This window comes from Pistacia vera, unplaced genomic scaffold, assembly GCF_008641045.1.
Source record: "Pistacia vera cultivar Batoury unplaced genomic scaffold, PisVer_v2 Contig171, whole genome shotgun sequence".
NCBI lineage: Eukaryota > Viridiplantae > Streptophyta > Magnoliopsida > Sapindales > Anacardiaceae > Pistacia > Pistacia vera.
This window is the reverse complement of record NW_022195801.1, coordinates 888835-911012: the sequence shown is the minus strand read 5'-3', so window position 1 is coordinate 911012 and position 22178 is coordinate 888835. Positions and strand designations below refer to the sequence as shown.

At 37.1% G+C, this 22178-nt stretch overlaps 1 protein-coding gene across 5 annotated transcripts in view; it reads left to right on the top strand.

The window, feature by feature from the left end:
- Nucleotides 1-22178, top strand: part of LOC116125781 — a 34146-nt gene that overhangs the window by 945 nt on the left and 11023 nt on the right. The window contains exons 2-21 of one of the 5 annotated variants that reach the window (XR_004127388.1): nucleotides 904-984; nucleotides 3172-3309; nucleotides 4895-5005; nucleotides 5095-5145; nucleotides 5265-5365; nucleotides 5891-5984; nucleotides 7007-7138; nucleotides 7231-7491; nucleotides 7600-7678; nucleotides 8010-8101; nucleotides 8222-8305; nucleotides 8721-8795; nucleotides 8956-9003; nucleotides 9586-9681; nucleotides 9949-10178; nucleotides 10874-14355; nucleotides 14483-14562; nucleotides 14750-14830; nucleotides 16271-16407; nucleotides 16528-16590. Coding sequence is in view for 4 of the 5 variants with exons in the window: in XM_031411499.1 (XP_031267359.1) it covers nucleotides 904-984; nucleotides 3172-3309; nucleotides 4895-5005; nucleotides 5095-5145; nucleotides 5265-5365; nucleotides 5891-5984; nucleotides 7007-7138; nucleotides 7231-7491; nucleotides 7600-7678; nucleotides 8010-8101; nucleotides 8222-8305; nucleotides 8721-8795; nucleotides 8956-9003; nucleotides 9586-9681; nucleotides 9949-10178; nucleotides 10874-14355; nucleotides 14483-14562; nucleotides 14750-14830; nucleotides 16271-16276 (5322 nt within the window). In the remaining variant the exon portion in view is untranslated. Of the gene's footprint in view, nucleotides 1-903; nucleotides 985-3171; nucleotides 3310-4894; nucleotides 5006-5094; nucleotides 5146-5264; nucleotides 5366-5890; nucleotides 5985-7006; nucleotides 7139-7230; nucleotides 7492-7599; nucleotides 7679-8009; nucleotides 8102-8221; nucleotides 8306-8720; nucleotides 8796-8955; nucleotides 9004-9233; nucleotides 9302-9585; nucleotides 9682-9948; nucleotides 10179-10873; nucleotides 14356-14482; nucleotides 14563-14749; nucleotides 14831-16270; nucleotides 16618-22178 lie in introns of those variants that run through there. The other 4 variants (XM_031411498.1, XM_031411499.1, XM_031411497.1 and 1 more) reach the window with 4 other exon arrangements.

Sequence of the window (22178 nt, the reverse complement as noted above, 5' to 3'; positions counted from 1 at the left end):
GAATGATATGGAAGGAGAAGAGGATTGGAGACAACTTTTTTAAAGCTTGGATTTCTTTCTAAATTCACTATTAATCATTCTTTTTACCAGAGGGTGGGATGTTAAGGGGAGAAAAAAAAATCATGCTTAGCCTTTTTGACTTTATTTATTTTCTTTTTCCCACTCAATCAAGCAAAAGGTGTCATGACATCTTGCATCCTAATGTTACGGGCTGGGAGTTTCACACCCAAAAGGCTAACCTATTAGGTGGAGGGACTTCCCCCCTTTATAAGCCCAAACCCTCCCTGATATGTTTCTGATGTGGGATTGGTTACATTCTTCCCCACCGAATCTTGTGACGCCCTTGTTATAGGTGGTGCTCCTTGCCTACCCGTCCACTTCACTTTCGTGTGGACTCACAATCACATGTGGACGCCCTTGCATGGGTGCTTGACGGGACATTGAAAGACGGACTGAGTCCGCTCTGATACCACTTGTTACAGGCTGGGAGTTTCATACCCAAAAAGCTAACCTATTAGGTGGAGGAACTCCCGCTCTTTGTAAGCCCAAAACCTCCCCAATATGCTTCTGATGTGGGATTCGCTACACTAAACTGCCTTTCCATTGGCTCTGACCTTTCCTTCTGCTTTAATTCCTTCTCAGATAATTTGGTAAATCCCCTTATTTATAGCTGGTAGTTTATACGTTATACCTTCACATTTTCATAATTTTAACTTAAATTTTTGGTAGTTTGGCATTGTGATTATGTGCTGCTTATCTGGTTTGGTCTTTTGTTTCGTACTAATACTAAACATGAGGAAACTAGCTTTACAGGAATGGAGATGATCATATCTGCAAGAATTAATTTGGAATTGAGATGATCATATATGCTAGAATTAATCACTTCTATTTTCTACTTTGCAGGAACCATGTTTACTATCACATATTCGAATTTATAACAAGTCTGTACTTGAATGGGAAATTGCTGTTGGCTTACGTTACAAGGTTAGGTGCTTGTACTAAGGACATTTTTCTGATTCATGAAGTTCCTTGTCTTTCCTCAAGTATGAAGATTAGAGCTTGGTTTTTAATTAGATCTTGTGGAGCTTGCAATTTTGCTCTTAACAAATGATTTACGCGCTACCTTAGCTAATTGTGTATCTATATCCAGGAAAATAATCCACAAATTTTTTTTTCTCTGAACAACAATTTGCATGCTACTTTAGGTACTTACATATCTATGAAGGAGAAAACGTTAATGAAACAATGTAACTATATCATATCATTTAATTGGGCTAAATTTTTTTCCATGGCATAAAATGTGATTTAATGACAATATTTTCAATAACTAAAAAGTTATTGAATCGAGCCTTGTAAGGCAAAATATGTTATGTAACAAAATTGAAATTATTATATACATGAGAAGAGCACTAGCTGTAGTGGGATGAGGATTGTTGTTCTCATTGGTCAAAGAAGAGATTCAGCGTACATGGGGCTGTAGGAGAATGCAAGATTAGTTACAAAAGAAGTGCAAAATTATTATCCAACTTCACTGTTTTGTACAACAATATTAACTATGAATTATGTCTCCTTCGGATCAATCTAAGCTGAGATATGTTATTGTTGCCGAAATCATATTAAGCAAGCCAGGAAATTGTGACAAAACCATAGATAATTTACAAAATCAAGAGAAAAGAAGAATCTAGTCCATTGATTCATATGAAAAAAATAAGAAGAAAAGAAAATGTAAATTTCATTGAGAATCACTCAAAGGTATAAGGAGTGTGAAGCAGCACCCATCAAGGAAAACAAACAAAGCTATTAAAAATCTCAACAATCAAATTGCATAATACAGGATGGTGATACTCTTCAAATTAGGGACTGAATCAAGAACTGAAGCTGTTCACTTTTGGCTTAATATATTGTTGTAATTTTATGGTCATAAGTTTTGTTGTCATTTTCATTTTGGCCCAGAAGTAAATTACTTGTCTTGCTATTGCTTAGAGGTTAGTAACGGTCGCAATTTTATTGTTCATTTGCCTATTTTATTTGCTTTGCAAGGTTACTTAGCACTATACTCTTTATTTTATTTTGTATAAGAATCTCAAGAAAACCAATGAGTTGAAGAAAATATTACATAGAATTACAAGCTATCCACAGTATATTAATTCGATATGGGTCAAGACAGCGCCAAAAAAAAAAAATCTAAATAAAGATACAAGACATAATGAAAGGTCCTGAAATTCATAAAAATCCTAAAACTATACTGCTTTGATCAGATAACTGTAGTCTCTCAATTGTTAACAATAATGAAAAAGGCACATCTTGAAATTCAGGTTATATAGAATCCCAACGAGAAGCCCAAAACTTAGCTTTGTTCCATAATAAGACCAATTGCGCCTGCCCCCCAACCAAACCCCCCCTCCCCCCTCTTTTCTCATAGATAGTGTGATCTACATAAATTAAGTTTTAGGTTACTTTTTGAGGCAATTGAAGATGCATAGTAGTAAATTTTCACTTTTGTGGTGCAATTTTTTTGTGATCCTTTTGATGTGTGATGTGACCTCACTAAGTTGTGATGCATTAGGCTTCAACACTGTGTCTTTGCTTTCATTGTTTTTCTATCTTCTTTACTGCTGTAGCTTGCCTTTGACCCCTATTTTTAAAGTGTGGGTTTTATCCTGACCAAGTACGAAATTTTGAGGCTGATACCATAAAATCCCATGTTTTTCTGCAATTGCATTGCTATATGAAAATAGCTCGTGCATTGTTCTGTGTTGAGTGTGATATATTCCATGTTAGGAGGAGTTGTCTTCAATCAAATTGCCAATCAAAGAGAATATAGGATTATAAATTCCTATAAAAAATAAGTTGCCCTATTTAAGTTAACAGATTCTGATGCTCGATAAACCCAAAAAAGCTTTTGGGAAATTTAGTTGTCTCTTCCTATGGTGAAGGTTCCCCGATTTTGATTTGGAGAGATGCAGGTTCTAAATTAGTTAAAAGTCCTCATGTTTATTTTCATTGATTAAATTTAAAGTAGTGGGCACTTTTGCATGAATATATTGATTTTAAAATGGCATATATATATTTTAAGGCTTGGTTATTAGTGGATTTACTTGTAACAATTTATTGGGAAGATTCTATGTTTGGAAATCATAATATATATTTATTGACCTTTTTCTTTATCAGCCTGAGACATTTGTAAAAGTTCGCTCACGCTGTGAAGCACCTCGACGCGATATGATATATCCTATGAATTACACTCCATGTCGCTACGTGCGAATATCATGCTTACGTGGAAATCCTATAGCCATTTTCTTCATTCAGGTAATAGATAAGAATGCTATTCACTTTCTGCTTTTGATTTAGGGGCATTGCAGTGTATCTTTATGTTGGTTGTTGAAGAAATGAATTCCTTAAATTAGGCAGAAGCGTGTGGGTGGCTAATTCTGTTTAAATGTTAAATACAGGATCAGCATGTTCATAATATTGGAACCAAAATAAATGTTCTTGAAGTTCTTTTGAACAAATTTTATATTACAGTTGTGTCGAACAAGTTGCAGATACTATGAACCTCACTTGTTAAATAACAAACTAGATAGATAACTGAATACTCATGTATGTGCCTTCTTCTTCTTCTCTTGGTTTATTTGTCAGACCTTTATTATTTCCTCCACACACACACACATATATATATATATTTGTGTTTGTGTGGTTTTTAGATGCTAGAAATGACTACCATTTAAATGCTCTTTTTGGTAAGTGAGCCTGGGGCCAATTTTTCTCATGATGATGGCCAATGTTCAAAAATGGGATGTTGCTGATGATAAGTGTATATATTTCCAGACAAACTTATAGGTCCTATGTGTTAAGTGGATGCCTTTGGAATGGAGTATGTTGAATGCATTGATTATATCCAATAGCATCTTAGGTGGCACCGAAAAGTCATGTAAAGGATTGGTTATTATACTGATTACATTTTGTAGTAAGAAAAGGTTTCTTATTGAGTGCTTAAATGTATACTTCAAGTACTAATTATGTAAATGATCGTGTAAGAATTTTACAGTCTGACACCTCTACAGCTCATATTCCCTGGATTTGTGGCAGCGGCTGGATCACCAGGAATTTTAATCCAGTCATAACTACTTCCTCATTGTTAGTATTGCACTTAAGTCTGTCTTTTGTTGGATGACAATGTTTTAGACGTCACATATTTAGGAAAGCAAATCAATAGTTGCTCAACTTCTATTGCAGTTTAGGCAACTGTTGTTTTACTATAACAAGAGAAACTATAGGGTGGTGGAATTGCTACTTCCCATTCATACCTTGATTTTCTATTTAAAACCCAAATTTTTTGATATTCTAGGTTTTCATTTTGGCAGGAGTCCTGGTCCACATTATTGTTGGCATTTAGGTGAAGTTTTGTGGTGTCACCTATACCAATGTGAGGCACTGTGACTAATGGACACATAGACATACCTATCTTTGACCCTGTCTTCTTTCATTAGGTTAGGAAGTTTTCTCATTCTTTGCCTCTTCCTAAATTAAATTAATTTTAATGGTAATGTTACTTCTTCTGACAGTAGAACATTTTGGTTTGAACATCTTTCTGGTAAATTGGAATTATAAAATTTGAATGGTGTGGTATTTTCGTTACCTGTAACAAATTTATGGTTTATCGTAGTTTACAATATGACAGAGATTTTGAGTTCAAGGTCTCTTGTTTGGTGACTTACATTGTTTGAGTCACAGAAGCTGAATTTTCCCTTTATTTCCTATAACACCCATATGATTTTCAATTTTGGAAGTTATATGGAGTATTAACTTTTATGTATGCTTTGAATTTCTAAGATGCTGCTTTTTGAACTGTAATTTATCATCCATTAAAGTATCTAATCTTCCTCCTTTACAGTTGATTGGGGTATCAGTGGCTGGTCTTGAACCGGAGTTTCAACCAGTTGTTAATCACTTGTTACCACACATTACGTCACATAAACAAGATGCCCATGATATGCATCTACAGGTGGAGATTATTTCTAATGTCGACTGTAATGTATAGGAATTTTGCTACTCTTGAATTTTTATATCCATCTGATGTTTGTTTCTTTGTAGTTGCTTCAAGACATGACAAATCGGTTGCTTGTGTTTCTTCCTCAACTTGAGGTACGTTTATTTGTCTCATGTTGGTGAAACCTTTTTTCTTTTGCATATTTTCCTTTTAATTTCTTTTCCCTCTTCTCTATTTATTATGTTTATGAGCTTTGTGTTTTATCACCTTATAGGTGGATCTTGCCAGCTTTTCAGACAATGCTGAATCTAGTCTACGTTTTCTTGCTATGCTTTCTGGTCCATTTTGCCCAATACTTCACATTGTAAAGGAAAGGTCTGTTTTCCTGTTAAATATCTTTTATGCTGGCTCTTTTCCAGCATTTTTTTTCCCATCAATTTTGCATTGTTCGTTTTTAGTTGGTACAATGCTATACTTCCTCAGTTTTGCAACAACTATAAGAAATTTGCTGCATGACGAGGATTTTAGGAATATCTCTGGTACATTTCTGTCTTTTATTGAACTTATTTATGAGATTCTTCCTTTATTACCAAGCCACTGGAGCAGAAATTTTTTTCTTCTCTATTTCCTTGTTTTTTGTGGTTCTGAAAGCTTATAAGAGCTGTATATATCTCCTGTTATATGGGCTAATAATGTAATTAATTCAGTTGTGAATTGTCACCACAATTGCAGACCAAAATTTTCATTATCTGTTACGAGGTTGTTGCGCAGTCATAAAGTAGATTTGTCTATTTTGGACTTGTAGGTTGTCTATAGACTGTTATCTTAATTCTTTCTGCATATATAGTTTATTTAATTGTTTATTTAATTATCTTGATTAATATTCTATTGATCCTCCAGAGAAACTACAAAATCGTCCAGCAGTATTTCTGATTCGGAGGTTTCCAAGAATAGTCAGTCATCATCAGCCTTAACTGTTTCCTCGAACTTTGAGGTAGATACGGTGCTCTTACTTGTGTCATGTACTCATGTCATCTTTCCTTGTCATCCATTATGTTTTGCGTTTGATTTGGTGTGCATAATTACATTCTTATTCCTCCAGTGTTGTCTCCTTTCATTTTGTTCCTTATATTCAGTTGCATGATATGATGCTGGGGTTCATTCTTCTGCTTGGAAACATATAGGTTATGCTTTTTTTTTTTTTTTTTTTTAATTGTGTGTTTTCTTTATTGTTATTATTTGTTTTTTCGACTCATATGAGTTAAAGAGTTTCTTTTTTTTTTTTCTTTTTTGGATTTTGGATTTTGCTGCCTCTATTAAAAGGGATACTTGTGTATTAATGATATCAATGTTAGTATTTTTGTTCTTCATTAGTGTCATTCATAACTTGCTATAACTTGTTTTGTTCATCTTTGTTGGAAGATTTTAGTGTCATTTATTTTAAATATATTTTCAGTTAGAATTATGTTTCTCTCTTCTTTTCAGCTTGTTTATCAACTATATCATGCATGCANTGCTGCCTCTATTAAAAGGGATACTTGTGTATTAATGATATCAATGTTAGTATTTTTGTTCTTCATTAGTGTCATTCATAACTTGCTATAACTTGTTTTGTTCATCTTTGTTGGAAGATTTTAGTGTCATTTATTTTAAATATATTTTCAGTTAGAATTATGTTTCTCTCTTCTTTTCAGCTTGTTTATCAACTATATCATGCATGCAGTGAATAAGTAAGAATTCAACTAGTTAAAAAATTGTGTTTCAGGAAAGAGGAAAAGGTTAAAGAAGTAACTGTAGCTTTTATCACACATGCCTTATCGTGTGCCAGATCGAATCATGTGATGTGCCTGTTTACAATATTATTCTATGTTGTTCTGTAGCTTACTCAACTGTTTAAACAAATGTATATTTGTTATTATTTGAATAGCATTTAAACCCACCACCCCACTCCCCACAGGTGATTTGAACAACTAAATCTAAGTATGTTTCTCTTATACTTTCCCTATTTCATTACAGCCAAGGAGATCACGTGGCCCGTCAGCTTTTATCTCGTCCACGTCAAGTTCCATAGCATTTCGTCCAGATGCAATCTTTATGCTGCTGAGAAAGGCATATAAAGATTCTGACCTGGGTACTATTTGTAGAAAGGTGATGCATCTCTACCTTTCTGGACTTTTGTGGCTTATGTTCAACTATAGCTGTTAAGATTTGACTATTTATGTTTATGTTCTTTCCTTCAGGCTTCTAGAGTTTTTCAGAAGCTAATAGAGCCTGTTGCAGTGCAAGAAGTGGCCATTCATTCGGGTGATGTTCCATCTGATTTGGATGAGACAGCAAAATCTGAAGTTTCTAATCCTGTTCCTATAGTTGATTATTCAGAATTGTTTGGAGAAGAATTCCAAATACCTAATGATCCTTGGGACTTTAGCATTCTTAACATATTGGATATAGGAGCAGTGGAGGAAGGGATTTTGCATGTTCTTTATGCTTGTGCGTCACAGGTTGAATCCAGTATTAGGAATATATAACCCTTGGTGAACATTTTGTTTCTGGTTGTCTGTTTTGTTTATTTCTTGACCCATCCATTTACACTTTTGTATGCTTTACAGCCAATTCTTTGCGGCAAATTGGCAGAGAGCTCATCTGACTTTTGGTCTGCATTGCCACTTATACAAGCATTGCTGCCAGGTTGAGTCTTTAATTTTAGAATACTGTTTCAGGATAGTCATAATTTACATATGGTTTATAAGGAATGTAAGGTTAAATGCTCATTCTTGAATATTTGGAAATAAATAAATTTTTATTTATCTGGTTGGCATGTGTCCTCACTGAGAACCAATAGATTCAATTTATGTTGAAAATATCAGATGTTTTGGGCATAAATTTTTTTAATTTTCATAGTTGTTAACAATATGCTTTTAACTTTTTTTGCCCCTGAATGTTATGGCAAAAATGTGGCAAATTTCTCGGGCTTACTTCAATAAATGCATTTGACATATTTCTTTTTGATACTTTATAGCACTTCGCCCTTCTATGAGCAGCTGTTCTGATCAGGTTGATGACAGTTTTTCTCAATGGAAACAACCTTTTGTGCAACAAGCTCTATCTCAGGTTGCATTTAATTATTACTTTTTTTTTTTTTTTTTTTCCCTTTTTAACTCTTTGATTATATAACTTTTATGAATGTTTTTTTCAATCTTATTCTGCTTACCAGGTGGTTTTTAATTGCAGATTGTTGTTACATCATCTTCATCACTGTACCAACCACTTCTTCATGCAAGTGCTGGCTATTTGTCATCGTTTTCACCATCACATGTTTGTACTCTCACTTCATTTTAGTTGTCTCTGTAGCATTTTACTTTTTGCTTTTTATCTACAATGTGAAGTACCGTTTTGATATATGATAGTGTGTGCATCTTCATTGATCTCTCTGTCTCTCCCCCACCCTCTCACACGCACACAGAGGATAATGATGACTTTTTTTTTAAACAAAGTGGTATAGACAAATGAGTGACTCGTTGGAGAATATGTAATCCTGAATTTATTTTCTGCACATTGAAGAGTATTCACGTCTTCAATGATCTCTCTCTCGCTCTCACACACACTGACACATGCAGATTCTCTTTGAAGTAATTATATTAGCACGAAAATGACTGGTTATGATTATCTTTTTATGAATCAATTTTCTTCACATGTGTACGGACTGCTTAGATTGTACCCTCTTCTACAGGCTAAGGCGGCATGTGTTCTAGTTGATCTGTGTTTGAGTGTATTAGCACCTTGGATGGCTCAGGTGGTTGCAAAGGTTGGTATGGACTAAGTCCTTCCATTCTGAACTTTATACAGTGTGGTTTGAAGGTGGTCCAGGTGGACTACTGTTGTATCTTTTTTTTTTTCCCAGTTATCAGTCTTTTTGATAGCTTTATTTTTCTGATCTCTTGGTTGTGCTGCTGATTATGATACAGATTGATCTAGTTGTGGAGCTTGTGGAAGATCTTTTGGGCACAATTCAGGTGTGTTTAAATATTGTTGTGTATTGTGTTCTCTATCGATGCCAATCTTATAGTTTGTCTCAAGTTGTTAAAGCTGAAATATAAGGATAGAAAAAGAAGAATGTAACATGTACTTGTTGGTATGTAACTATGAAGCTCAAATTTTTTCTTTCATATTAAAATTTTTCAAGAAGTTTATATTTAATCCTGAGAGATGAAGCAAGAACTTTTATGCTATGAAAAATTCTCAGGTGGAGATAATACACTCTTTTTTAAAGTCTGGACTTAAGATCTCTTCTACAAGAGTTGATAGGAGTTTGTGAGGATTCTCTCTCTCTCTCTCTCTCTCTCTCTCTATATATATATATATATATATATATATATATAGAATAGTTTCTTTCCTATATTCTTAAGAACGTTAATAACATTGAGTTATATTGACAAATCCTCAAGTGATTATAAATCTTGAAGTTGTGGTAATTAGCTAAATGTTTTTTCTTAGTCCATTTGTCGAACGACTTGTTTCTAACAGCAGCTTTTCCGTTTCATTTCCTTGAATATGGCATGTATTGAAAGTCTTATTGTGTTTTTTGAATGTCTTAGGGTGCCTGTCATTCTGGGACTCGTGCACGTGCTGCCCTCAAATACATTGTGGTGGCTTTATCAGGGCAAATGGACGATATACTGGGGAAGTATAAGGTCGTGCACCATCCTTCGCTTTTTTTGTTTCATAAATTCAGTCTTTAGTGCCTTGGATTATGGTGCATCTCTTCCGCATGTGCTCAGAAAGTAACAGTAGCCCTATTTTTGTGATGTTTCTAGAAGGCCATTTTAAAGCTTTCATTAAAAAATTATATTGAATACTCCTGATGACTTATATGAGTTTGATTAGAAGTACTTAAAATTAGCTTATGTCTTAACTTCTAGAAGTGTTGTTATTAACTTCATAATTCTGCACCTTTTCAGGAAGTGAAGCATAAAATTCTCTTTCTTTTTGAGATGCTAGAGCCTTTTCTTGATCCTGCTGTTTTTGCATTGAATAGTACAATAGCAATCAGTGATGACTCTTTCACTTTTACGGAGAAGCAGAAACAAACTTGTATGATTGCCCTTAATGTTATCCGTACAGCAGTACAGAAGTCGGCTGTTCTTCCTTCTTTGGAATCTGAGTGGAGGCTTGGAACAGTTGCTCCTAGGTATCATATTATGGCCTTTTCATATCACCACCTTTAAAATTTTTTTTTTTTTTTTTTGGTTGAATTTTTCGTCTGGGAATATTCTGAGGATTTCTCTTCTCTGGTTTTCTGGAATTATAAAAATTATTATTAAGCTATAATTTCATTTTATCTTTGCAATTATGTATCAATGTTTCTGAATCTGTAAAGCTTGAGTAGTTAGTCAAATAGTCAAGCCTGTGGTCTACTCCCAAAAGGTATGGTGTTGGATTAATCAAGACAACCTACCTGGTGAAAAGCCACTTGATTCATTCTTTTCAGGACTGTAGGTTTGTCAGAAGCTCCAGTTTTGAATTCTATTTTTCGAAAGCAAGTTCAGGGGATGTCTAATTAACAAGAAAAAAGAAAAATGTTTGTGAAACTATAGAGAATTCCTATTTTGCTTGTATGAAAATGCTATAAATCGATCTCCAAACCTTGTTATTCGTTGTGTACCCTTGTCTTTCTTGTTCAAGTTGTTTACTTACAGCTAATTATTTTTTCTATGGTTATGATTTTTATAGTTTCATACACACACACACACACACGTGTGTGTGTGTGTGTGAATATATATATATATATATACACACATGGTTTTGTTGAACATTCAAGTACAAAATGCAGTATAAAGTTTTGTCATATTGTGTTAATAATGAATTCATGCAATTCTCATGCAGTGTACTTCTCTCTATATTGGAACCTCACATGCAGTTACCTCCTGAGATTGATCTTTGCAAGTCATCTGTGTCTCAGACTTTTGAACATGAACCCTCTTCAAAATTAAACAGCCAGGACGTCTCTGATGTAAAGACAGATATGCATGATGTAGCTGTGAAAATGGATTTTAATGAAGATGCCAGCCTTTTTTTCATTTCTCCGGAACTACAAAGTTTAGGACTTACAATTTTTCCAAGCAGTCCTAATGAAAATTTATCAGATTCTAGCGTGGAACAGAAGCTTGTCTTTGATAATAGTTTTACTAGCCTTGTTCAAAATGGTTTGGTTCTAGATGCTGGTTTTTCTACCAAATACTTTAACTTGCAAGCAGATTATTCTCAACTTATATACCATAGAGACTGTGAACTTAAGGCATCTGAATTTAGGCGCTTGGCTTCAGATTTACACTCACAGAATGATCTCTCTATTGAAGGTCATGATGCTGCTATAGATGCTTTGCTCTTGGCAGCAGAGTGCTATGTCAATCCTTCTTTTGTGACATCTTTTCAAGCCAGTCCAAATATTCTGAGCCAGATGAAAGTTAGTGGGCCCAAAGTTCCAAGAAGTTATGATATTGAAAAGATGAGAAGGATTTCTGGGAAGGATAATTGTAATTTGGAAACAATATCTGATCTTGAAAAGAAAAGGGACAAAACAGTGCTTCAATTACTGCTTGAGGCTGCTGAATTAGACAGGAAATATCAGAAAAGATTGTCAGATTGTGAAGACTGTTCAAGCTATTCTGAAGGTTTTGATGAACAAGTCATAAAGTTGTCTTCCCATGATATACAATCTGCAGATGCTGTCACTTTGGTTCGTCAAAATGAGGCTCTGGTGTGCAATTTTTTGATCCAATGGTTACAGAGAGAGCAGAACTATATGCATGAAATTCTCCTTCATTGTCTTGTTTTTTTCTTACATTCAGCCACTAAGATATATTGTGCTCCTGAGCTTGTGATTGATATCATATTAGGATCTGCTGATCACCTTAATGGAATGGTATCATCTTTCATTGGTCAGTTAAAGGAAGGGAATCATCAGTTGAATTCAGAAAATGTAAATTGGGTACAAAGACGTTGGATATTGTTGCAGAGATTAGTAATTGCTTCAAGTGGTACTGATGATGTGTCAGACTTTGCTGTCCATATCAACAAAGGCCTCCGGCATGGAAATTTGATACCTCCTACAGTCTGGATGCAGAAAATATCCACATTTTCTAAATCTGCTTCCCCTCTTGTTCGGTTTCTTGGTTGGATGGCTGTATCTTGTTTTGCAAAACAGTTTATAAAGGAGCGACTTTTCCTTGTTTCTGATCTTTCACAGTTGACATATTTGCTATCTATATTTGCTGATGAACTTGCACTAGTAGATAAGGTTGTTGATAAAAAGCATGAAGATATGAGGATAAAAAAATCTGGACTCATGCAAACTCTTGTCAATAAAGGATTTGAACCTTCTGACCAGCAATATGGAGATAAATCTTTTCATGTCATCTACCCTGAGCTTAGTAGGTTCTTCCCGAATACGAAAAGGCAATTTGAATTGTTTGAGGAAACCATTTTGGAGGCTGTTGGGTTGCAATTGAGATCGCTTCCTTCTAGTGTCATGCCTGACATTTTGTGCTGGTTTTCTGATTTGTGCTTATGGCCGTTTCTTCAGAAAGAACAAATCATTGCTCAAAACAGTGCTGATTATTTGAAGGGTTTTGTTGCAAGGAATGCCAAAGCGGTCATTCTTTATGTGCTTGAAGCCATTGTTATTGAGCACATGGAAGCAATGGTTCCTGAGATACCAAGGGTGGTGCAAGTGCTTGTGTCTCTCTGTAGGGCCTCATATTGTGATGTGTCATTTCTCAATTCTATATTACATTTGTTAAAGCCAATAATCTCATATTCATTACATAAGGTTTCTGATGAAGAACAATTATTGGCTGAGGATTCTTGTCTTAATTTTGAGTCATTATGCTTCAATGAGCTTTTCGTAAATATTGGACAGAGAAAGGAGAATCAAGATACAGTTGCAGAAAAAGGATACAGCAGAGCTTTGACAATTTTTATTCTGGCTTCCATCTTTCCTGATTTATCCTTTCAATGTAGAAGAGAAATGCTACAGTGTTTAGCTCTGTGGACTGATTTTCCTAGGATTGAGCCAACTACTTCATTTTATGACTATCTCTGTGCATTTCAGAATATTATGGAAAGTTGCAAAGGTTTGTTAGTTCAGACTTTAAGATACTTCAGTTTTATTCCACTTCAGTTGCCACAGTTTTCTGATGTGAGTAGTGGAACACCCAATAACAATGGCTCAGAATCATATTCATGGTTCCTTGATGATGCCTTCCTGAGCTCTTCACCAACTAAAGCTTCTGAAAGGCAGGAAAGTAAAATTTTTGATGCTGTTAACTTGAATCAGAAGAATTATCATTTATCAGCAGATGAAATAGAAGACTTTACTAAGAGGTTGGAGGGTCTTGTTGCCAAACTTTATACATCTATTGAACTCTGTTGGAATTTTCATCACCAACTGGCCAAGAAGCTTACTATTGTATCAGCAGAGTGTTTTATGTACTCAAGATGCTTATCTTCAATTGCACCAATAATTCAAAATGTCGAAGAGGATGGCAATGTAAAGCCTTTACAATTTCAATCAGTTGATCAATTCCAGGTGCATTGGAAAACTGGTGTGGAAGGACTTGCTGAAGTCATCGTAATGTTACAAGAAAACCATTGCTGGGAAGTTGCATCTGTGATGCTTGATTGTATACTTGGAGTGCCCTATTGTTTTCAGCTTGATAATGTCATTGATACTGTTTGTTCTACAATCAAAAACTTCTCCTGCAATGCACCTAAAATTTCTTGGCGCCTGCAGTCTGATAAATGGCTGTCAGTATTATTTGCAAGAGGCATTCAAAGCCTTAAAGCATATGAAGTTCCTCTAGTTGATCTTTTCTGTACGTTGCTCGGTCATCCAGAACCTGAGCAACGCTTTGTTGCACTCCAACACTTGGGTGAGTTGGTTGGCCAAGATACAGATGAAAGATCAGTGGTACAATATACTAAATTTTGCAATAAGTTAGTTTCGCCTACATTAGGTTCTTCCATCCCTGAGCAACTTTTGTCGCTTTTGGTTACGAGTACATGGGATCAGGTGGTTGTGTTGGCATCGTCTGATGCATCATTACCGTTGAAGACTCGTGCTATGGCATTTCTTGTAGATTTTATCCCTTTTGCAGACAGGCACCAATTACAATCTTTCCTTATGGCAGCTGATAGTGTTCTTCATGGTTTTGGGAAACTTGCACGTCCAGTTTGTGAGGGTCCATTACTACAACTGTCATTAGCACTTATTGCTGGTGCTTGTCTATACTCTCCAGCTGAAGACATCTCATTGATTCCTCAAAGTATCTGGAAAGATATTGAGACCTTAGGGTTGTCCCAAACTGGTAGGTTCCTTTTTACTTTAATATGTATGGAATCCAAATGTTGATTAGTTGCTTTTCCTTTCCTTTACTTTCTTTTTTACCCCCTTTTTTTCTCTTTCTACTTAATTGTTTATTTTCACATGTGTAGAAGGCAGTCTTGGGGATCTGGAGAAAAAGGCTTGCCAAGTATTGTGTAGATTGAGAATTGAAGGAGATGGAGCCAAAGAGGTATGTGGTAGTAGATGGTGTTTTAGACAAATTTTTTGGCTACACATGATGTGTATAAAATTCTTATAAAATTTGAACAACCTATTGTAAAGCTTTTTTCTTGGATTGAAATATCTGTCTGATAGAGAAAATTAATCTTTTATTACTTTATCAGTGTTTCAGTGCTGAGCCACACTTTTGTGTATAGGTCTTGAAAGAAGTGTTCGCTTCAAATTCTTCAAAACAAGTTGACCCAGATTTTGGGTCTACTCGTGAATCCATTCTTCAGGTAAGAGATATTACTGTTGTCATCTTCAGGAATTCAACTATGCTTTTTTTTTTTTTAATTGTAATAGTATCTGCATCAAGATCTTTCTGCTCAAAGTGGCCATGACCACGAGAACTTAATGCACTTGATTTCCTTAAATTGAGTGTCATAAGTTGTTTCCCAGTAGTATGTTTGGTAATCATGATCACGCTCAGCTTTAGATCTAAGCTTAGGGGAATTTATGGAGATTTAACCTGATACCACCTTGAGTCTTGTCTTATGTTAGACCTGGCAAAACGGGTCTGTACCCGCAGGTGGACCCCGTCCAAAAAATATAGGGTAGGGGTCCACCCTTACAGACCCGTACCTGGCCCAGCCTGTTTTTTGGCGGGTGAGCTAGGTATACCTGCAGTTACCCGTATAATTAAAAAAAAAAAAAAAATTAATTAAAAGTTTCCTATTCTCTAATCTAGACTATCATTGACATTTCACTTTCACACAAAAATCCCTAAACACATAATTTGTTATTGCCGAGCAAAGAAACCCCTGCAACCGTTTGCTGTTCCTCAATTCTGCCATCAGCCGCACAACCAATCTAGCCCTTCTAAAAGATCGGAAAGCTTCATCTCCTATTCACCGATTTGATCTTGTCTCCTTCAGTCTTCACTCTTCAGTAGCTCCAATTCTCGGTCTTGATTCTTCGGTGTCTTCCCCCATATCACCTCTTCCCCTTCAAACCTAATATATAATGCCCCAATATCTTATTTATTTTCCACAAAAAAAACTAATTATGACAAACTCAAACTTGAACAAAACCGAAACCCAAATCCCTCTTTCTTTCTTTAGAAAAAAATGGCCGATCAGCTCACCGATGATCAAATATCCGAATTCAAGGAAGCCTTCATCCTCTTCGACAAGAATGGCAATGATCTCTTCTTTCTTCTCATATCTCTAATTTTTTTTTTTTTTTTTCATTTTTATTAGTTCTTGGATCTAGGGTTCTTGTTTTAGATCTGATCTGTTTTTTTATCTTTAATTCATTGTTTGATTAGATCTTATTTGTTTTTTGATTGAAATTCTGTGACCTACGCCATCTAGGAGATGAAATTTATTTTATACAATCTTTGCATTGTTCATATTGTAGAAGATTTTTATATGCTCAATTGCCTGTTTGAATGCGAGAATACTTCTGATGCTTGTGGGAATTGACCTCGTTTTCAGATTTTGAAGGGTGTATTGTGTGTTCCTTGTTGAGAAATATGCTTCCGAGCTTAGAGTGTCTGCATTTTTTTTTTTTTTTTTGTTTGGTTTGGCATTGCAATAATTGTGGCAATTGGTTATTCACATTCAAGTTAATTTCTGATAGGAACCTGATTGATTCACCCTCAACCCACTCAACTCACACAAAGAACAAGAGTAAACACTGAATAATGCTCTGATATTTGTATTAATAATCTGCAGAACTGAATGTTCCAGTGCTGAGAACTTTAATGGAAAATGAAGAAGAACAGAATGCAGAAAATGAAAAGAAAGATAACTCTAGCACTTCGAGGAGCTAGGACCCTCCCAATACAACTTTGTGAATAATCCCATACCCTGTACATCTTTCGTAACCTTCTTATACCCAATTATCTTAACAAACTTATTCTACTAGTCTGTAGGCCTAACAAACTCCTTTGCTAATCTGGTGCCACGTCTAAATATTCCTTTTTAAGCAGCTCCCATGTGGCCTTCAAATCCACTTTTATTCTTCCTCACGTACACCTTGTTGCTAGGCTGTGTAATTCCCTTGCTGCCCTCCTCTGAACCTCCTGGAATGTCTAGTTTCCTATCAATACCCCCACCACACACCCCCCCCCCCCCCCCCCCAACAAAGAGAGCCACCTTGTCCTCAAGGTGAAAGCTAGGAAACTGATTAGCAATGACATCATATGGCTCCCACGTAGCTTCAAAAGAAGGAAGATCCTGCCACTAAATTAGGACCTCCCTAGAGCCATCCAAAAGAGTCCGAATATCCAGAACTGAAGCAGGATGGACCATTAACTCTAAGTCCTCGGTCAAGAAGGCCGAGAGAGGTTGGATAGGGACTGCTGAGTGCAAACTCTGCTTGGGTTGAGACACATGGAAAACTGGATGGATTTTGGCAGTAGGAGGGAGATCTAATTTATAAGCAACTTTCCCTATCCGTTCCACAACTGCAAAGGGACCATAGAAACGGGGGCTCAGCTTCTCATTGAATTTTCTTGGATAAAGACTTGAATTTATATGGTTGTAGTTTGAGGTAGATAAGATCACCAGGGTGGAAAACTAAGTCCCTACGGTGGGCATTGGCTGTAGTTTTCATGCGGGTTTGCGCTGCATGTAGGTTGTCTTTAAGATCCTCCAAAAGAGCATTGCGTTCGACCATTTGCTGGTTAATATCCTCCACAGCAGATTTAATTTCAGTGAATTTCAGGAGAAGTGGGGGGTCCCGTCCATAAAGAGCCTTGAACGGAGTCATTTTGGTAGCGCTGTGGTAAGAGGTGTTAAACCAGAACTCAGCCCAAGAGAGCCATTTAGGCCAGAGCTTAGGTTTGGGGGAGGTGAAACAACGAAGATAAGTTTCCACACAACGGTTAACCACCTCTGTTTGTCCATCTGTTTGGGGGTGATATGCCGAACTAAACTTAAGGTTAGTCCCTGCCAACCGAAATAATTTAGTCCAAAAATGACTCATAAATACCCGATCTCTATCCAAAACGATGGATTTGGGAAACCCACGAAGATGTACTATCTCGTTGATGAAAAGGGTCGCAACCTGCTTAGCATCATAAGGGTGGCATAACAAAAGAAAGTGACTATATTTAGTCAACTTGTCAACAACGACTAGTATAGTGTCATACCCACAAGCCTTAGGGAGTCCCCCGATAAAATCCATAGAAACATCATCAAAGGCTAAATTGGGAATGGGAAGTGGCTGCAAAAGGCCGGCAGGTTTTAAGGCCTGATGCTTGTTCTGTTGACAGACGCCACAAGCCAGGACAAACTTTTGAACATCACGTTTAATGCCTTCCCAGAACAGTATGCTAGTAATTCTTTTGTAAGTTCGATAAAAACCAGAGTGCCCGCCACTTGGAGTGTCATGTAATTCATGGAGCAACCGGGGAATAAACTTAGATGTCTTAGGAAGTACTAACCTGCCCTTGTAGAGGAGGCAGCCATTACGAAGAGTGTAATTTGGTCGAGATGATGCATGAAGTAGCAAATCTTGCACAACTACCTTGAGTTTTGGATCTTGGAAAGCCTCAGCAGCCAAATCTTCATACTCACCGAAGTATGCTATTGATAAAGCATGCATGGACACAACTGATTCCCGGCGGGACAAGGCATCGGCAACTTTATTGGAGCTGCCAGGTTGGTACTGGATCTTGAAGGAGAACCCTAACAATTTGGAGATCCATTTGTGCTGCTTAGGAGTTAGAGGTCGTTGGTCCATCAGGAACTTGAGGCTGCGTTGGTCCGTCTTGATAATGAACTTCTGACCAAGCAAGTAATGGCTCCATTTGCGGACGGCGAAAACAATCGCCATGAGCTCACGCTTATAAACTGACTTTTGTTGGGATGAGTAGGAGAAAGCCTTGCTAAGAAAAGCTATTGGGCGGCCTCTTTGTACTAGTACAGCGCCTATTCCTGATCCTGACGCGTCAGTGTGAACCTCAAAGGGCAGTGAAAAATCAGGAATGATCAACACCGGAACAGTCACGATAGCATGCTTGAGAGTATCAAAGGCCTTTTGTGCTTCCTCACCCCAACGAAAGGAATCTTTCTTAAGCAATTGGGTTAGTGGGTGGGCTATTTGTCCATAATTCCGAACAAATCTTCTGTAGTACCCTGTGAGCCCCAAGAATCCCCGTAAGCTCTTTAAGGTGGGAGGGGTTGGCCAAGATAACATGCATTCAATCTTTGTCGAATGTGCCTCCACCCCGTTCGCTGAGATTAAATGGCCCAAATACTCCAATTTCTCCTGAGCAAATACACATTTATTTTTATTAAGGACCAGCTGGTGCTCCTGCAATGTCTGGAAAGCTTGTCTCAAATTGAGAATGTGAGTAAACAAATCAGCGCTATATATGAGACTGTCATAAAAAAAAACAAGAATGAACTTGCGGAGGAATGGCTTGAAGATGTCATTCATCAATGCTTGGAATGTGGAAGGAGCGTTAGTCAGGCTGAATGGCATAACTAAAAACTCATAATGGCCTTCATGGGTTCGGAAAGCAGTCTTTGGGATATCCTCATCTCGAACCTGAATCTGGTGGTAGCCCGATTTAAGGTCAAGTTTTGAAAATATGGATGCGGCCCCAAACTCATCCAATAACTCAGTCGATGGTGGGTATCGGAAATTTATCGGGAATGGTGAGATCATTCAAAGCCCGATAGTCGACGCAAAATCGCCAACTTCCATCCTTTTTGACTAGTAAAAAAGGGCTCGAAAAGGGACTTATGCTAGGTTGGATAATACCCACTGCTAGCATCTCACCCACCAATTTCTCAATCTCATTTTTTTGAAAAAATGGGTATCGGTAAGGCCTAATGTTGGGGGGTTGAGCCCCTTCTCGGAGAGTGATGGCATGATCTCTTTTACGATGGGGGGGAAGAGTTCCTGGTTGATCAAAGAGACTAGAAAATTCGGTCAAAACAACCTCCACTTTCGGATGCAAACTTGGGGCTGAAACACTATCTGGATGAGTAATAGAACAGAATTCAAAAACATATCCCTCCCCCTGTTGGTGTAGTGACTTGAGCATTGCTTTTAACGAAACCACTCTTTTCATTAAGGAAGGATCTCCCTGTAGGGTCACTGATTTTCCATGAACTTCAAACTTCATTGTTAAGCTCTTCCAATTAGAACACACATCACCCAAAGAACTCAGCCAGGATATTCCCAAAACGACATCCGCTCCTCCCAACTCAAACGGAAAAAAATCTTGACAAACTGTGATGCCCTGAATTTCTAGTTCCACTTCTCTACAAACCCCAATACTTCTTACTGTATACCCATTCCCCATCATGACACCAAAAGTCTTAGTATCATCCCTACCCAGTTGCAATTTATTGACCAGGTCTTTAGAGATGAAGTTATGGGAGGCCCCGCTGTCAACCAACACTATGACTCTCTCCCCTTTAATCTGCCCACGAAGCTTCAGCGTGTTTGTTGAAGGTATACCCACAATGGAACTCATAGATAGGGCAATAGGAGTACCTTCAGTATGGGTCTCATCCTCGGGTTTCAGAATGGTTTCTTCCTCCTCAGACTCTTCATCAGCTGTGACATACAAAATCTGCAGTGTTTTATTCCGACAATGATGATTGGGGCCAAACTTCTCATCGCACTTGAAACACAACCCCCTCTCTCTTTTATACTGCATTTCAGCGTCTGTCAGCCGTCGAAAATTACCCTCTCGAAGGTTTGTTGGTGAATATTCTGGTGGTCTCTCTCCCTTTTTAGATCGCAGTTGTACTCCACTGGTGCGATCTGCACTTTTTGCGTAGTTAGAGCCCTAGCTGATTCTAAGTGGTTCTGGGCTGGGTGTAACCTGTGTGTATTGTTGGTCAACTTTGTTTGGTTCAGTTTTAAAATTCCACTGATTTGCTTCAGCTTTAAAATTCCATTGGGCTTGGTTTGGTTTAAATTTAGACTTGTCTAGGATCCAATTTCTTTCCTCTATCCTGTGGGCCTGGTTCATTAATTCAAAACGTGAGGTAGGCCTAGCAATTCTCAGATTTGCCTTAATCTCCTCTTTTAGTCCATTAGTGAATGTGCCCATCAATAATTCTTCTCCTACCTCATTCATCGGTGCAGCAAACAACTCAAACTGCTCACGGTATTCTGTTACAGTTCCGGTTTGTTTCAACGCCACCAAGGACTCAAAAGCAGAGCCCTTATAGGATGGCTGAAATCGTTCGATTAATGCATTTTTAAACGTTCCCCAATTTGGAAACGGAGCTCTTGAATCAGTCCACTGGAACCAATTGAGGGCCCTTCCCTCCATGCACATCGCCGCTGAATCCATCTTCTCAGCCTCAGAAATCTTGTGGATGTTGAAATACCGTTCGGCTCGGAAAGTCCATCCATCCGGGTCTTCACCATTGAACACAGGTAAATCCATCTTCCTTGTTTTCCGATCATCTCCATCAATCGCACTACTTCTGAGTCGCTCTACTCCTTCGGTGTTTTCCGATTGTTCTGGGCTTCCTTCTTTATTAGTCATCTGGTTTCCTGATGTTTGTCCTTTATCCTTCCCTTGATCACCACTCTTCTCTTTCTCATCCCTCGATCGTATCCATTCTTTGAATTCCATGAGATACCCCTTGATACTGCCGAGGTCCTCCTTAACAATTCCTACATCTTTTTCCAATCCCTCAATCCTGGCCTCCATCCTCGTATTGACCATAAGGATTCCTTGGCTCTGATACCAATGATAGGAACCTGATTGATTCACCCTCAACCCACTCAACTCACACAAAGAACAAGAGTAAACACTGAATAATGCTCTGATATTTGTATTAATAATCTGCAGAACTGAATGTTCCAGTACTAAGAACTTTAATGGAAAATGAAAAAGAACAGAATGCAGAAAATGAAAAGAAAGATAACTCTAGCACTTCGAGGAGCCAGGACCCTCCCAATACAACTTTGTGAATAATCCCACACCCTGTACATCTTTCGTAACTTTCTTATACTCAATTATCTTAACAAACTTATTCTACTAGTCTGTAGGCCTAACAAACTCCTTTGCTAATCTGGTGCCACGTCTAAATATTCCTTTTTAAGCAGCTCCCATGTGGCCTTCAAATCCACTTTTATTCTTCCTCACGTACACCTTGCTGCTAGGCTGTGTAATTCCCTTGCTGCCCTCCTCTGAACCTCCTGGAATGTCTAGTTTCCTATCAATTTCTATGTTGGCTTTGAATGTTCTTTTGGATTTGGTCTTTGGGAATAATTGCTTTTCAAATCATTTTAAGCCTGTGGAAATTTTTTTATTATTTTTTTTGTCATGCAAGTAGTCATGCTGTGTTCTGAATGTTGTTGGTCATTGGTCTTTTAATGTTGATGTTGCTGCTCTTTGTCTGGTATTTGTCAATTTTCTGTTGGTGATTTTGTTGTCTGGTAGAAATGTGAATTTTATTGAATTTTGTAGCCTTCTATAATATTTAAGAAACATAGAAATCAAGTTCACGAAGGTGAGAAAGAACAACAAAAAATTAATAATTATAATTAGCCAGCGGATATGTCCCTTCTCTATTAGATATTGTGTAATTTTGTATGTGTTATTGTGTTTATTTATTTGTTTTCTATAGACTATATGTTTGCTGGTTTTAAATTGAT